At 43.8% G+C, this 18,068-nt stretch overlaps 1 protein-coding gene across 7 annotated transcripts in view; it reads right to left on the reverse strand.

The window, feature by feature from the left end:
- Positions 1-18,068, reverse strand: part of NCOA6 (nuclear receptor coactivator 6) — a 119,778-nt gene that overhangs the window by 6,138 nt on the left and 95,572 nt on the right. For 6 of the 7 annotated variants that reach the window (XM_033186182.1, XM_033186181.1, XM_033186178.1 and 3 more), the window contains 3 exons: positions 16,107-16,175; positions 12,013-12,049; positions 6,084-6,232 (listed from right to left, as the gene is read on the reverse strand). In XM_033186182.1, the coding sequence (XP_033042073.1) occupies positions 6,084-6,232; positions 12,013-12,049; positions 16,107-16,175 (255 nt within the window). The remainder of the gene's footprint in view (positions 1-6,083; positions 6,233-12,012; positions 12,050-16,106; positions 16,176-18,068) is intronic. The other variant, XM_033186180.1, reaches the window with a different exon arrangement.

Consider the following 18,068-nt stretch of genomic DNA (forward strand, 5'->3'; position numbering starts at 1 on the left):
ACATATTTTCCTGGTTCCAAACTTATGCTTTGAACTTCATGTTTTTAACTACCTTTTAAAAAAATAATTACCTTTTTCCCAGGTGAAAATATAACAAAAACTATTCTAAATGGAGGAATAAATAACGATAAAGAAAACTAGAAAAATCAGCCAGGCACAGTGGCTCACGCCTGTAATTCCAGAGCTTTGGGAGGCCGAGGCAGGTGGATCACGAGGTCAGGAGATCGAGACCATCCTGGTTAACACAGTGAAACCCCGTCTCTACTAAAAAATACAAAAAATTAGCCAGGCGTGGTGGCGGGCGCCTGTGGTCCCAGCTACTTAGGAAGCTGAGGCAGGAGAATAGTGTGAACCTGGGAGGCAGAGCTTGCAGTGAGCTGAGAGCGCCACTGCACTCCAGCCTGGGCAACAGAGCAAGACTCCGTCTCAAAAAGAAAAAAAAAGAAAACTAGAAAAATTATTTGTGTTTTTGTGGCAAATTCACCATGTCAGGAAGGAGAACCACTCATGTGCATGTTTGTAAACAACACATCTGATCAGGTGCAATTTTAAAAAGTGATTTGTGGTAGCTAATTTTTGTGTAATTATTAAGTGACCCAACCAACCAAAACAATGGATCAAAGAATGACCAAAAATCATGAGGGCCTTCCTGGACTTGCCCAGAAATCATCCATCCCACCTGCTCTGATCTGGCCATCTGGCAGGCCTTGGCCAGCATGATGTAAGCAAACTCAGCTCTCACAGCAGAAGCATGATTAATGTCACTGGTTCTCCAACAATACAAAAACAGCAACACTTTTAATTACAAACTGCTCATATTGTTTCTCAGCTTCAGAGATTTTCACGAAAAACACAGTATGTTTCTGATTTTGCTTGTATATGATATGTATGACCAAACTCTTATTAAATGCAAAAAGAAGAAGCCCCTTTTCCCCTCAAAACTTTAAAAAGTGCTGATTCTGCAGGAAGATACTTCATTCATATTTCAGGTACCCAGCACTGCATATGTCCCCACATTTGAGGTGCATCCATTTTAGAAACCAGCTTGATATTTTGTGATCACATTCTGGGTATGGGTTTAAATACAATCACAGTAAATTATTTTGTAACTTGGTTCACATTTTTGGATACAATATACAGGCCAAAAATATGCATAATTATTCTTTAATTTGGCTCCAAGAGCTTTAACAGTGAAAAACCAAAAGGGCTACAGTACTAATTTCGGATTTAAAAGGTAACTGTGATACTATGATATATAATTTTTGGTTTTTGTCCCATGTTCCTGGCTCATAGCTCCTGTAACTCTTGTAATTTCCTAAGTGACTGAGCAATCATTTGTTAAAATATTTGGCTTTTTGCCCATGCTTCTTGAAACAGCTCTGAGGTTGAGTTGATCACAAATGGCCAACTCTTCTATCAATCATGCCTATGTAATGAAGCCCCACTAAAAATCCAAAAGGGACCTACCTCCCCTTCCCCTTCTTCCTCCATACAAAAACAAACAAACAAACAAAAAACAAAAGAAAACAAAACAAAAAACCCACAAAAGGACTGAATTCAGGGGCTTCCCAGAAGGTGAATAAGAACATATCCACCTGCTAAGAGAGTGGTGCACCAACTCCACAGGGATGGAAGCTTCTACACTTGGGACCCATACAGACCTTGCCCTATGTATCCCTTCATCTGGCTGTTCATTTGTATCCTTTAAAACAGTGGTCCCCAACCTTTTTGGCACCAGGGATTGGTTTCGTGGAAGACAATTTTTCCACGGACTAGGGGTTGGGGGGATATGGTTTCAGGATGAAACTGTTCCACCTCAGATTCTCAGGCATTAGTTAGCTTCTCATAAGGACCACACAACTCTCTCTCTCGCATGCACAGTTTACAGTAGGGTTCACACTCCTATGAGAATCTAACGTCACCTCTGATTTGACAGGAGATGGAGCTCAGGCAGTAATGCTCGCTTTCCCACCACTCACCTCCTGCTGTGCGGCCTAGTTCCTAACAGGTCACAGACCACTACTAACCAGTTCACAGCCCGGGGATTGGGGACCACTGCTTTAAAGTATCAGCAGGGCATGGTGGCTCATGCCTGTAATCCCAGCACTTTGGGAGGTGAAGGTGGGAGGATCACTTGAGCCCAGGAGTTCTAGACCAGCCTGGGCAACAGGGTGAGTCCTGTTTCTACAAAAAATTAAAACTTCAGCTAGCCATGGTGGTGTGTGCCTGTAGTCTCAATTACTCAGGAGGCTAAGGCAGGAGGATTGCTTGAGCCCAAGAGTCTGAGGCTGCAGTGAGTGATGATAGTGCCACTGCACTCCAGCCTGGGTGACACAGTGAGACCCTGTCTCGAAAAAAAAAAACAAAAAAAAAACTGGCTGGGCATGGTGGCTCACGCCTGTAATCCCAGCACTTTGGGAGGCCGAGGCAGGTGGATCATTTGAGGTTAGGAGTTCGAGACCAGCCTGGCCAACATGGTAAAACCCTATTTCTACTAAAGATATAAAAATTAGCTGGGTGTGGTGGTACACACCTGTAATCCCAGCTACTTGGGAGGCTGAGGCACAAGAATTGCTTGAACCCGGGAGACGGATGTTGCAATGAGCCAAGATCATGCCACTGCACTCCAGCCTGGGCGACAGAGTGAGACTCCATCTAAAAATAAAAAAATAAATAAAAATAAAAGTAAAAATTAAAAAAAAAATCTTTCATATGGGAGGCCAATGTGGGAGGATCACTTGAGGTCAGGAGCTCAAGATCAACCTGAGCACACAGGGAGACCCCGTCTCTACAAAAAAATTAAAAAATTAGCCCAGCATGGTGATGCACACCTATAGTTTCAGCTACTTGGGAAGCTGAGGCAGAAGGATCATTTAAGCTCAGGAGTTCAAGGTTGCAGTGAGCCATGATCATGCCACTGTACTCTAGCCTGGGTGACAGAGTGAGAACCTGCCTCAAATGGGGAAAAAAAAAAAAAAGGGGGGGCCAGGCACAGTGGCTCACACCAGTAATCCCAGCACTTTGAGAGGCCAAGGCAAGTGGATCACTTGAGGTCAGGATTTTGAGACCAGCCTGGTCAACATGGCGAAACCCCATCTCTACTAAAAAAAAAAAATACACACACACACACGCACACACAAATTAGCCAGGCATGGTGGTGCAAGCCTCTGTAATGCCAGCAACCCAGGAGGTTGAGGCATAAGAATCGCTTGAACCTGGGAGGTGGAGGTTGCAGTGAGCTGAGATTGTGCCACTGTACTTCAGCCTGGGCGACAGAGTGAGACTCTGTCACAAAACAAAACAAAACAAGAAAAAAAGAAAAAGCTTTATAATAAACTGGTAAACATGTTTCCCTGAGTGCTATCAGCCATTCTAGCAAATTAACTGAACCTGGTTAGGAGGGTTTCATGGAAACTCCAATTTTTAGCCAGCTAGTCAGAAGCACAGGTAAAACAACCTGGAGCTTGCACCTGGCATTGGAAGTGGGCAGCAGTCTTGTGGGACTGAGCCCTCAAACCTGTGGATCTGATACTATCTCCAGGCAGATAGTGTCACAATTGAATTGGAGGTCACCCAGCTGGTGTCTGAGGCAGGATTGATTGCTTGCTTGATGTAGTTAGCAAAATCAGACATAATCTCCTGCCCTAACCAAGTATACATACTAATTACCTATGTCACAAACTGGCATAAAGTTATAGCTGTGGTATTATGAAGAAGAACCTGGTGCTGTTCGAGACCAGCCTGGTCAACATGGCGAAACCCCATCTCTACTAAAAAAAAAAATACACGCACACACACGCACACACAAATTAGCCAGGCATGGTGGTGCAAGCCTCTGTAATGCCAGCAACCCGGGAGGTTGAGGCATAAGAATCGCTTGAACCTGGGAGGTGTATGCACCCCACAGCAGTGACAACTGAGCTAAGATAAGTAGGAAGGGTGGGATATTAAGGAGAAGAGAGGTGGGCAGAGAGAAGAGCACTCCCTGTAGTACTTGCAACATATGCACAGGCTTGTGATGAGAGGAATGAGGATGGCATGTCCAACTTGCCAAGGAAAGTGGGATGAGGCTGGGAGATGACAGGGCCGAGACCACACAGAAGCTTGTGGGCTAGGTTGAAGCTTCTGGACTTTAATCCTAATTACAATGGTAAATCACTGAAGGGTTTTTTTTTTTTTTTTCTTGAGACGGAGTCTCTCTCTGTCGCCCAGGCTGGAGTGCAGTGGCCGGATCTCAGCTCACTGCAAGCTCCGCCTCCCGGGTTCACGCCATTCTCCTGCCTCAGCCTCCCGAGCAGCTGGGACTACAGGCGCCCACCACCACGCCCGGCTAGTTTTTTGTATTTTTTTAGTAGAGACGGGGTTTCACAGTGTTAGCCAGGATGGTCTCGATCTCCTGACCTCGTGATCCGCCCGTCTCGGCCTCCCAAAGTGCTGGGATTACAGGCTTGAGCCACCGCGCACGGCCAGCACTGAAGGGTTTTAAGCTAGTAGGTACTAGTGAAGATGGAAAAGGGCCACCTGAGATAAAATGGGCAACATTTTGTGATGAATTTGATATAAGGGTGAGGGAAAGAGGTATCAAGGAGAACTTGTCTAATGGATAGATGGTGGTGCCATTTATTGAGATGAGGAACAATGGCAGAGGACCTCACTGTTGGAGGTGAAAATCACAAGTTTGGTTTTAGACATGTTGAGTCTGAGGTTCCAATAAGGATGTGCATGCAGTTGTCTAAGATCTCTAGGGGTCTGTACTAGAAACAGAAATACAAATTTACAAGTCATCTGTGAAAGGTTGTAACTAAAGAAGAGGGGCATGACTGAGATCTATTATGGAGAAAATACAAATTTGAAGAGAAAAGGTGACTCAGGATCAAAGTTTGAGGAAGGTCACCATCTAATGGCTGGGAAGGGAGATCGAGGAGGAGCAGCTGGAGAGGTGGTAGTAAAAAACAACAGAGTTCTCAGTCACAGAACCCAAGGGAAAAGTTAATTCAAAAAAGAAGATAGTAGTTAACAGAGAACACTCACAGGGTAAGGTTCTTAAGAAGGTCAGAGAAGATGGGATCAAAGGTATTGATGGAGAAACTGGCCTTAGACTTGAGGAAGGACAGCTGCTCTATTATAGTAAGCACAAAGGAGGATACTGGGAGATTTATTTCTTGGTGGTGGGAAGCTGACGGAATTCTATTTTCTCTGTGAAGAGGTCAGGGTCTCTACCGAGAGAGGGGGAAAAAGTGTGGACCAGAGATTTAAAAAGCGTAGAGAGTGGGAAAGAGAGCTGACCACAGAAACATGGAAAGATAGCTGGACCATATTCAGGACCTATCTGAAGTGGGTGATCACGAATTTAAAGTGGAATAAGCTGGGCGTGATGGCTCAGCCTGTAATCCCAGCACTTTAGAAGCTGAGGCAGGCAGATCACTTGAGGTTAGGAGTTCGAGACCAGCCTGGCCAACATGATGAATCCCTGTCTCTACTAAAAATAGAAACATTAGCCAGGCATGGTGCACGCACCTGTCATCTCCTGAGGCAGGAGAATCACCTGAACCTGGGAGGTGGAGGTTACAGTGAGCCGAGATCATGACACTACACTCCAGCCTGGGCAACAGAATGAGACTCCATCTCAAAAAAAAAAAAAAAAAAAAAAAAACATGGACTCAAGGCCAGGTGTGGTGGCTCATGCCTACAATTCCAGCTTTGGAAGGCTGAGGCAGGAGGATTACTTGAGCCTAGGAATTCAAGGCTGCAGTGAGCTGTGACTGTGCCACTGCACTCCAGCCCAGGCAATACACTGAGACCCTGTCTCAAACAAACAAACAAACAACAACAACAACAAAAATCAGTGGAATAAATCTGCCCTTATGTTCTTTTTTCCAGCAGTGCTTGTTGCTCTTGTGTACACACACAGAAAACACATAGTTAAATGAACAAATAAAGGACCAAACAAGTAGTAGAAGACAAAGACACTTGACACACTTCAGGAACAGAAGCAAAGATGAAGAACAAAGTCTTCTGCTGCTGTGATAAGGACTCTATTCCTCTATTTGACCCACAAATAGCACCCACATCCCATTGCTAACCTTTAGTAGAGCTGGAGGCTGACGCAGGTCGAGAAGATCGTTTACGATGTCCATTTTCCACACTTTCAGAAGCCACAGTTGGCTCTTCAGTTCGGGAGTTTCTTCTGCTCGGGATTTTGGACTTTTCAACTATCTCTTTGGGCTCACTGCTGACAGAAGCAAAAAATTTCCAAGCAGGTGAGGGAATCAGGCCACACAAAAAACGGGCTCTTCAGATAGTTTCATTCATAAAGTAGGAGACTAAGAACTATATAGTTATTCTGGAGAGAAAGCAGTTCAACCTGGGGCAATAAGCACTATTGCCTTCTATATTACTGGGGGTTTAAAAGCGAGTCTAGCTTACTACATTAGTAAAAATAAAATAGTAAAGCATAATGTTGGTGAAATTGTAGAAAAACTGGTAAAAGACATCAAAAAAATTGGAACAAAACTTCCCTAATTCCTCACCCATTTTCTTATCTTTTTTTCTTTTTTTTCTTCTTTTTTTTCAGACAGAGTGTTACTCTGTCGCCCAGGCTGGAGAGCAGTGGTGTTGTCTCAGCTCACTGCGACTCCCACCTCCTGGGTTCAGGCAATTTATCTGCCTCAACCTCCCGAGTAGCTGGAACTACAGCCATGTGCCACCATGCCCTGCTAATTTTTGTCTTTTTAGTAGAGATGGGATTTCACCACACTGGCCAGGATGGTCTTAAACCCCGACCTCAAGTGATCCACCCACCTCGGCCTCCCAAACTGTGGGATTACAGGTGTGAGCTATTGCACCAGGCCCCTCATCCATTTTCCTAAGGTAGGAATAGTCCCCTTCAAAGATTAAAACATTTTGGATTTTGTAATTTTTTAGAATCATGAAAAAGGTCTTTAACATGCCTGAAAATTGCTATTAACTCAAAATAGTACATAAACCTAGGAAATTATTAACATATATTGGCATTTACTAATGATCCTGGTAGAGTTAGATAACAGCGTATTAGAAGCCACAGTATGGGGATAATTCACAATATACTGCTAGGTATATTGATTGTCCCTACCCCAAACCCCTTTTTTTAGTATATGAAGATTTAAAATTGCTAATATTCACTTTTATTGAGGATACAGGAACAAAAACATTTACATATACTCCTAAGTGGAGTGTAAATTGTGTAACCCAGTGGTTCTCAAAAGGAGGCAATTTTGCTTCTTAGGGGACATTTAGCAACGTTTGGAGACATTTTTGATTGTCACAACTTGAGGAGAAGGGTGCTACTGGAATCTTTTGGGTACAGGCCAGGGATGCCACTAAACATAAGCCCCACACAACAGTTATCTGGCCCCAAAGCTCAATAATGTTGAGGCTGAGAAACTCTGGTGTAACCCTTGACTCAGCAATCCCATTTCTAGGTGCCTAAGGAAACAAATCTTTTTACAGAGCTCCACACATAAGGAAGTTAAAACATTTTATTTGTACTAGTGAAAACAGAAGACCTAAATGCCTAACGATAGTAGATTAGTTGGCTAAATCATGGCACATCCATATGGAGTCATGAAAAATCATGTTGTAGATTATTTAATGACAAAAACGATTCATGACACATTACCAAGTGGGAAAAACTTACCAACATAATGAACAGTGTAATTCCATTTTCATTGTTATATATGTTGAGTATATATGTAACTACATATGAATAAATATGAGCTATATACACATAAATCTTTTGTTGTTGTTTGTTTTTAAGATGGAGTCTTGCTCTGTCTCTCAGGCTGGAGTGCAGTGGCACGATCACAGCCCAGTGCAAACTCATTACAGGCGTGAGCCACAACGCCCAGCCCTATACACATAAATCTGACATAATATATTTGGGTGCATACGGTGTGAAAAAGACTAGAAACAGATGAACTAAAATATATGTACAGTGAATATTGTTGAGTTGTAGGAATACTGGTTTACTGGTGAGTTATTTTCTTCTTCGTAATTCTCTGATCTGAATTTCTGGTTTTCTTTAATAAACTTTTTACACTTTCATGGTTCAAATATGCATGTTAAAATTATTAGAAAAAAAATTCCTTTAGAAAATTAAATTTGCTTGCAAGACATGTACCAAATACAAATAATGCAACAAAGCAAAACAAAACTGGTCAAAAGGCTGCCTCTTCTGGGAAGTCTTCCATGACCTCATTTCCCAAGTACAGCTGTCTCTTTTGTCTCTTGGATTCACAGTCTTTATCTGGCATTCTAGAGCACCCATCAGATTGTACATCATGTTCTATTTTAATGTTTTGTGCCTTCAACTAGACTGTGAGCTTTTTTTTTTTTTTTTGAGACACAGTCTCGCTCTGTCGCCCAGGCTGGAGTGCAGTGGCCGGATCTCAGCTCACTGCAAGCTCCGCCTCCTGGGTTTAAGACATTCTCCTGCCTCAGCCTCCCGAGTAGCTGGGGCTACAGGCGCCCGCCACCTCGCCCGGCTAGTTTTTTGTATTTTTTAGTAGAGACGAGGTTTCACCGTGTTAGCCAGGAGGGGACTGTGAGCTTCTTAAGGACACAGATCATAACCTGATTGTCAACTATCCCTACCCTTCCACTGTTCACTCCTGCCAGAGGACCCTTTGCTAGTAGCACCGTGGTTGGGAACTGGGCCACACTGTTCACTCCCATAGTTTTACGTATAACAGCTGCCCCACACCCAACCATAAGCCAAGGTAAGTCAAGGAGAGGTGAGGCTGAAGCTAGGGTGGAATTACAAGTCAGGGGGATTTACAACTCCTTTGAGAGGTAGTAAAGACGACTTTCTGGCTAGGAGTCCAGAAAATGGTCAAAGCTTCTGAGGAAAGAAAATTCATTTAAAAAAAAATTTTTTTTTTTTTTGAGACAGAGTTTCGCTCTTGTTGCCCAGGCTGGAGTGCAATGGTGCGATCTCGGCTCACCTCAACCTCTATCTCCTGGGTTCAAGCGATTCTCCTGTCTCAGTCTCCTGAGTAGCTGGGATTACAGGCATGCGCCACCACGCCCAGCTAACTTTTGTATTTTTAGTAAAGACGGGGTTTCACCACGTTGGCCAGGTTGGTCTCGAACTCCTAACCTCAAATGATCCGCCTGCCTCGGCCTCCCAAAGTGCTGGGATTATAGGCATAAGCCACCACGCCCAGCCAAATTTTTTTTTTTTTTGAGACAGGATGTCACTCTGTTCCCCAGGCTGGGATGTGGGTAGTGCAATCATGGCTCATTGTAGCCTTGACCTCCTAGGCTCAAGTGATCCTCCCACCTTAGCCTCCTGAGTAGCTGGGACTACAGGCAAGTGCCACCATGACCAGCTATTTTTTTTTTTTTTTTTTTTGTTGAGACGGAGTCTTGCTCTGTGCCCCAGGCTGGAGTGCAGTGGTGTGATCTTGGCTCACTGCAAGCTCCGTCCCCTAGGTTCACGCCATTCTCCTGCCTCAGCCTCCTGAGTAGCTGGGACTACAGGCGCCCGCCACCTCGCCCGGCTAATTTCCTTGTATTTTTAGTAGAGACAGGGTTTCACCGTGTTAGCCAGGATGGTCTCAATCTCCTGACCTCGTGATCCGCCCGCCTCGGCCTCCCAAAGTGCTGGGATTACAGGCTTGAGCCACGGCGCCCGGCCAGACCAGCTAATTTTTTATTAAGTTTTAATTAATTTTTCATAGAGACAGGGTCTCCCTATGTTGCCCAGGCTGGGCAACTCCTGAGCTCAACCAATCCTCCCTCCTTGGCCTCCCAAAATGCTGGGGTTACAAGCATGAGCCACTGTACCTGGCTAGATGGTTCCTAATGAAAGTGTCTCTTTCTCCTGGCAAAACAAAAGCCACAGCAAGACTATCCTTTTTTTTATGGTCAATGCTCAGGTATCTCTTGAAACAAATACCCCAAAGGTATTTTTGGTCTGATAAGCTTATTTCTCTAGATAAATCGCTGGTGCATGCTTGAGAAATGCAGATGAATTCAAACATTAGCCCAATCCAAATAAAACCAGACAGGCAGAGTGGTATAGTAGGAGTAGCAATGAATTTGGAATGAGATGAACAAGGGTCAAGTCTTAGCTATGCATTTATTGACTATGCTATTTAATGCTCTATGTTCTAGACTTTTTTTTTTTTTTTAAGATAGAGTCTTACTCTGTTGCTCATGTTGGAGTGCAGTGGGCAGGACTACGGCTCACTGCAACCTCGACTTCCCTGGGCTCAGGTGATCCTCCCACCTCAGCCTCCCAAGTAGCTGGGACTACAGGCGTGTACCACTATGCCCAGCTAATTTTTTGTATAGACAGGGTTTCACTATGTTGCCCAGACTGGTCTCAAACTCCTGGGCTCAAGCCATCTGCCTACCTTGGCCTCCCAGAGTGTTGGGAGTACAGGTGTGAGCCACCGAGCCTGACTGTTCTAGACTCTTTTTTCTTTTCTTTTCTTTTCTCTCTTTTTTTAGACAGAATCTCACTCTGTCACCCAGGCTGCAGTGCAGTGGCATGATCTCAGCTCACTGCAACCTCCGCCTCCCAGGTTCAAGTTACTCTCCTGCCTCAGCCTCCCAAGCAGCTGGGATTATAGGCATGCGCTACCATGCCTGGCTAATTTTTGTAGTTTTAGTAGAGACAGGGTCTTACCACGTTGGCCAGGTTGGTATCAAACTCCTGACCTCAAATGATCCGCCTGCCTCGGCCTCCCAAAGTGCTGGGATTACAGGCGTGAGCCACTGCGCCCAGCCTTGTTCTAGACTCTTGATCTATAAATCCCATCTTGTCTGCTGCAATATATAGGTTAAATGTCAGGGCTCTGAAGTCAGAAGGCTTGGGTTTGAATCTAACCTTCACCATTTACTAACTCTGTGACCTTGGGGAATTTAGTTAACCTTTCTGAGCTTTAGATTCCTCATCTATAAGACAGAATTTACTTTCCTAATAGATACTGTGAAAACTAGATGAGATAATACATCTAGGGTGCTTGTAGCTCAAACTATTAAGGATGCATGGCATGGAACAACATTCAAATAAATGGTGGCTATTAACCTCCTCACAGGGATGATATTAAGATTAAATGAAAAAAATATTGTGAAAGTGTTTTATGAAGTTGCTGTACAATTATGAGAAGTTCTTTAAAATATTATCTAGTGCATTCCTACACTAAAAGAAGCAAGGCTGGGCATGGTGGCTCACGCCCTGTAATCCCAGAGGCTGAGACGGGTGGATCACTTGAGGTCAGGAGTTCAAGACCAGCCTGGCCAACATGGTGAAACCCCATCTCTACTAAAAATACAAAAATTAGCTGGGTGTGGTGGTGCATGCCTGTAATCCCAGCTACTTGGGAGGCTGACGCAGGAGAATTGCATCAATTCCAGAGGTGGAGGTTGCAGTGCACCAAGATCGTGCCACTGCACACCAGCCTGGGTGACAGAGCAAGACTGCCTCCAAAAAAAGCCATGACTTTTGGAAAATGGTAATATTCCTCTCCATAGAGCTAATGAAGTTGAAGCCATAGATGTACTTCATTTTGTAGGGTTATGTGGAGCAGCACAGTGTAACACAAAAAAGCACAGGTTTTAGGTCAGATCCTGCCTGGCTTTCTCCTTCTTTTGCCTTGAGGGTCAAACAACTGTTCTTTAGAAGACAGTTGCAAGGACTATTATTAATATCAATGGTAACAACAGCTCCCATATATTGAACATTTACTATTTCCTCATTATGCTGAGTGTTGAACGTGTTACCTCATTCAGCTTTGAAAACAACCATAAAAGGTAGAAACTTAGCCTCCAAGTTTTCTTAAGAGAAATGTTACCTCTGAGGGATTAAGACTCAAGACAGCTCTCTGCGTTAGCAGTAAAAACAGACTGGCGTGAGAGTGAAGGAAAAGGACAAGGTGAAGAGAGGTTTAAAGACTGAGAAAGCTGATACCTTTCAAAGAGGCTTATGCTGTGTTCATGCTACGTCTGCAGAAATGATCATCTTACCTTTGTCCAGAGACTATGGCAGCATTTACCTCCAGCTCTGTAAAAAAATGTAAAGGATAGAAATGAAATGTGGGAGCTGCCACGGAGAGAAGCTAGGAGTCTACAAGAATTCTCAATGCCCTATTTAGGCTAAAGTGTCCCTGTGCCCAGAAGGATTCTCACCCTACATGGTATGGAGACAAAGCTGGCACAGATACAACTTGGTTTGTTTGAGACATAAGACACTTGGTCTATTTTTATTTCTACTCCACACTGTGAAATAACCTGTTTGGATTAATAGAACTAAGTTCACCCTTCCTCGTTTGTATCTCATCCAGTTACAACCAGGTTAGCAAAATAAGTGTCTTCCTCTCATATGGAAGAGACTGTTTTCATTTTAAAACATCTCCACCTTCTTGGCATTTTTTAAAAAAGCAATCTTCAAATATGTCTTGAATATCTATTAAGGATGCATTCTTCTCAAAAGGACTTCCTCACTGAGTTTTAGAGGGCATAGTGCTTTGCTTTCAGATATTGCCTTTAGACTCCATTCTATTCCTTTCTTTCTCAACCTCCCAGCAATGCCCTCCAAGCAAGGAAAATCTCAGTAATTCGTCTAACAGCATTTTGCATCAATGAGCACACTCTGGGTTTGCCAGGCATTTCTTCCTCAGCATCAGCAGAAAAACATTTGCTTTCTCTATTATGTGCCTTTAGGTAGTTCCATCTTTTCCAAAGATGTACCAGATAGCAGTGATCTATCTTGCCTCTGGCCTCCCACAGCCCTACACCTGTTCCCCCATTGAGGGAATTCAGCACCTCATTACTCAGTGTATATGTCTAACCTACTCTACTAATTACATGGTAACCTTAAAGGCAGTGAAGTTAGAGTGCCTGGCTCAAAATTTTGACTTCAATGCTTATTAGCCATGTAACTTTGGGTAAATTACCTGACATCTCTGTGCTCAATGCCTTATCTAAAAAATGGGAATAACCACATTACCCACTTCAAAGTTAAGAAGATAAAATAATGCATGTAGAAATTTTAGTATGGCACCTGACACTTAGTCATAACTCAATGTTATTAGCTATTATTATTGCTATGAAGATCAGGTTGATGCAGCCTTCCATGCAAGGAGGTTGGACTACTCTGCCTTTAATGCAAGGTGCTAGTAGAAGGGAATCTTTGATGGGAGGCTGAGGCAAAGGAATTGCTTGAACCCAGGAGGCGGAGATTGCAGTGAGCCAAGATTGCGCCACTGCACTCCAGTCTGGTGACAGAGCAAGACTTCGTCTCAAAAAAAAAAAAAAAAAAAAAAAAAGGAAGGGAATCTTTGCTTCTCATTGCTGTTTAGCCTCCTGTATTTGTACCCACAAAGCCTGAAAACCCATCCACAAGAAATAGATACCAATTTACTGAGTCTCTGCTATTTTGCTGGCCTGGCTGGAAGATATAAACTCAGGTAATGTGTGCTCAAAAGTGAAAACGACTCAAGTCAAAAGAGGTGCTCATACTCATTGTTATTTTATTTTTTTGAGACAGGGTCTCACTCTGTCCCCAAGGCTGGGGTACAGTGGTGCTCACTGCAACCCCCACCTCCAGGGTTCAAGCGATTCTCCTGCCTCAGCCTCCCAAGTAGCTGGGACTACAGGCACACACTACCATGCCCAGCTAATTTTTATATTTTTAGTAGAAACAGGGTTTAGACATGTTGGCCAGGCTTATCTTGAACTCCTGGCCTCAAGTGATCCGCCCGCCTCGGCCTCCCGAAGTGCTGAGATTACAGGCATGAGCCACCGCACCTGGCCTATTTTTATTTTTTGGGGGACGCTCTCACTCTGTCTCCCAGGCTAGAGTGCAGTGGGATCACAGCTCACTGCAGCCTCAACTGGACTCCTTGGGGTCAGATGAACCTCCTACCTCGGCCTCCCAAGCAGCATGCACGCCAAGCCCAACTAATTTTTAAAAAATTTTGTAGAGATGGCGTTTTGCTATGTTGCCCAGGGTGATCTTGAACCCCTGGGGCTCAATCAATCCGCCCGTCTCAGCCTCCTAAAGCACTGGGGTTACAGGCATGAGTCATCACACCCAGCCTAGTTTGCTCTTTTTTTTGAGACAGAGTTTTGCTCTTGTTGCCCAGGCTAGAGTTCAGTGGTTCAATCTCTGGCTCACCACAACCTCTGCGTCCCAGGTTCAAACGATTCTCCTGCCTCAGCCTCCAGAGTAGCTGGGATTACAGGCATGTGCCACCACACCCAGCTAATTCTGTATTTTTAGTAGAGACGGGGTTTCTCCATGTTGGTCAGGGTGATCTCGAACTCCCAACCTCAGGTGATCTGACCGCCTTGGCCTCCCAAAGTGTTGGGATTACAAGTGTGAGCCACCACGCCTGGCCTAGTTTCCTCTTTTAAAACAAGAAAGTTTGATGTTTTTGAGAATCTTAACACTATCACTGCTGATTCATAAGTAGAGATCAAGAAGGTTTGATGAAGGTAATCAGTGGCTCTGAGGGATATTAAGGATAAGGAGATTCATTTATACCAAACTTCAAAATGGAACAGGATTCTTCAGCCAATTACTGTGAGAAGGGGGAAAAATGATAGGGTAAATTCTATTTTCTAGAGTAGGGTTGGGGCAGGAAATGGAATTCCCTTTCTCTCTATAGTTACTCCTTTCCTTACCAAAAATGAGTTTTGCTGTATGACCCCTCCTTTAAATAATGTGCTCCATTCCTACCCTTCTCAAATATCAACATGATGTCAGGTATCACGTGGGCAATTGGCAACAAAGAAAGCATCTGGGTGGCTGGGCCGGGTGCTGTAGCTCACACCTGTAATCCCAGCACTTTGGGAGGCTAAGGCGGGTGGATCACGAGGTCAGGAGATCGAGACCATCCTGGCTAACATGATGAAACCCCGTCTCTACTAAATATACACAAAATTAGCCAGGCGTGGTGGCGGGCACCTGTAGTCCCAGCTACTTGGGAGGCTGAGGCAGGAGAATGGTGTGAACCCAGGAGGCAGAGCTTGCAGTGAGCAGAGATCGCACCACTGCACTCCAGCCTGGGTGACAAAGTGAGACTCTGTCTCAAAAAAAAAAAAAAAGACTCTGGGTGACTGAAATGTTTTTTGCTCGCACACTATTTTCAGAGGCCTGATTTTATTCAGAGTGTGCAGCAGAAAGTCCTGTCCATCACATAGGATGTAGCACTCTGAAGTAGGTTTTAAAATAATCACAAACTATACCTTACTTGTATTGGCTCAGATTCACAAAATTAAGCATGGCTACTATTTTTTTTCTTACTAACTTTGTCAAGTATGTGAATTGTAGTTTCAATAAGATTCTTACCTCTGTGGGAACGAGTCAGACTTTTTTTTTTTTTTAACTCCTCAATGATCTACAGTGACAAAGAATCAAGCGAGACTAAACTGTACCACATCTGATATTTATCTGCCTCCAGTGTGTAAAGGCAAACCAAGGGCTGTTACTGCCATCATCCTCATGTATTTTGAGCTGACCCTGATCCCACAGCAGTTATTTGTCCGATTACCATGGGCTCCTACTTCCAGAACTATCATCCCTTGTGCTATTTACAATATATCGGTCACAGGGAGAAACTTAATGCCACCCAGAGATGACTGAAATGACTCTGCCTCCCTGGAGGAATGGCTACCACATTGTGGCAGAGACTCTATGAACAAGACTCCACTACTGTCATGATAATAAAATTACAAAGTGCATTAATGCTTGCCAGCCCCGTAAGTCACCATATGCCAGTTATTCAGCTGCCAACCATAAGTGCCAGGGTCATAGAACAGGGAAAACTCTGCAACAGAAACCCATGGCTGGGTGGCAGACAATGGGCATGGAGATGCCCTTCTTGAGTTCCCTAGCTGACACTATGAATGCATAAGAGAGCAAGCTGGTCAGGGGGAAAATAATCTCAAGTAGAACTGCACAAGCTCTGCTGCTCACCCAAAGTCTGCTCTGAAGCAAACAGATAAAATAGTTCCAGCTACTTCCTGGCATAAGAACACATGACGTTGAGGACAGCAGTAGTTCCTTCACAGGTAACCCATCCCACTCCAAGAAGTTTTTCCAAAGTACACCTTACCTGGTCTGGCAACAGAGGTCTGCAGTGCTGTGGTTGAAGTTTCCTTTGAGACTAAATTCTGCGACGGGGCTAAGGCAAGGAAACAAAAATTACAGACCTTTTACTTTCTTTTCTAAACAAAAAGAAGCATTAACCTAATCAATGGCTAAGTAACTGCTGAAACAATATACTCTTAGAGGGCAGTACTCAAAATTGGCCTCGAAATTACAAGTACATTTTAAAACTTACTAAAAAAATTAATTACCGTAACACCCAGTACCAATGACTACCATTTAGGGGTATAAGCTTTTCCTTTTGGTATGTATAATAACAAGGGAAGGAGATGGCTATAAGAACACAGCACTCATATTTTCTGCTTCTTGGTGTCAGGTTCTGAACACTACTCGAAAAAGTGCCAAAGCATACCTTAGTAGGCAACCCAAACCATAGAGGTACAATTATACCATTCCCCTCAGCATTTAAAAAATCTAGTCTTACTCCCTAAAGACTATACTCCATGAGAGTGGAAATGGTCACATAGTTTTGTACTTTTCTACAGCACTCAGCAAAAGTGATGGGCATAAAGCAGGCATTCAACTCATACATAATAAATAAATAAATTTCATATGTTATTTACTTATCTAACAAATAGTTGCGAAGAACTTACTAGGGGCAAGACACTGTGCCAGGTACCCTGAGAGACCAAACTACATCCTCTTGCACATCAGGAACTCAGTCTAGTATTAAAGATAAGATACATACATGTGGTGCACTTGAGTGCACTCTGATGTCATACGAAGGAGTCACAAAGTATAAAATACTACAAAAGTCCAAAGCAAGGGTTAGCAATTCTAGGTTGAGAAATCTGAAGGCACATTAAAGGGAGAATCAGGCTTCAAAGGACACAGAGAACTTAGGCCCTTGAGGAATGGAATAAAATACATAATGCACTCTAGAAGGGAACCATCCTGGAAGATACAGTGAAGATTATGGCGTGGATATGCCACAGTCACATCTTGACACCTCAGTCTAAAATCCTAGATAAACTCTGCAACAATACGTTTTACTCTCTTGTGGCAACTGTGAATTTTGTATATTTCCCTCCCTGCTTATTAAAGCAGTAAATTAGGCATTTGTGTATAAGAATTTATTTTGGATACTTATCTGATAAACCTTAAAACTATATCTTAACTTCTACTTTTAACTTTAGTGTTCATTTCTCAAATTTCCTTTTCTTTTTCTTCTGAGACAGAGACTTGCTCTGTCACTCAGGCTGTAGCGCAATGGCAGGATCTTGGCTCACCACAACCTCCGCCTCATGGGTTCAAGCAATGCTCCCGCCTCAGCCTTCTGAGTAGCTGGGACCACAGGTGCATGCCACCATGCCCGGCTAATTTATATATATAGATTTTTGTAGAGATAGGGTTTTGCCTTGTTGTCCAGGATGGTCTCAAACTCCTGGGCTCAAGTGATCCACCTGCCTCAGCCTCTCAACATGCTGAGATTATAGGCATGAGCCACTGCGCCTGGCCAATTTCTCACATTTTCTTTTTTTTTTTTTTTTTTTTTTGAGGCGGAGTCTCACTCTGTCGCCCAGGCTGGAGTGCAGTGGCCGGATCTCAGCTCACTGCAAGCTTCGCCTCCCGGGTTTACGCCATTCTCCTGCCTCAGCCTCCCGAGTAGCTGGGACTACAGGCGCCCGCCACCTCGCCCGGCTAGTTTTTGTATTTTTAGTAGAGACGGGGTTTCACCGTGTTAGCCAGGATGGTCTCGATCTCCTGACCTCGTGATCCGCCCGTCTTGGCCTCCCAAAGTGCTGGGATTACAGGCTTGAGCCACCGCGCCTGGCCATTTCTCACATTTTCAAAGTAAAAGCACAGAAGTCCCTTGAAAAAGAATAGAAATAATCACTTATAAGCAAAGTGAGTGTTCTTAACTAAAATTGAGAACTTTTTCCAAGTGTGGTTTATCTCCTCAAGACCC

This window comes from Trachypithecus francoisi, unplaced genomic scaffold (genome assembly GCF_009764315.1).
Source record: "Trachypithecus francoisi isolate TF-2019V2 unplaced genomic scaffold, Tfra_2.0 Lachesis_group21, whole genome shotgun sequence".
NCBI classification, from domain to species: domain Eukaryota; kingdom Metazoa; phylum Chordata; class Mammalia; order Primates; family Cercopithecidae; genus Trachypithecus; species Trachypithecus francoisi.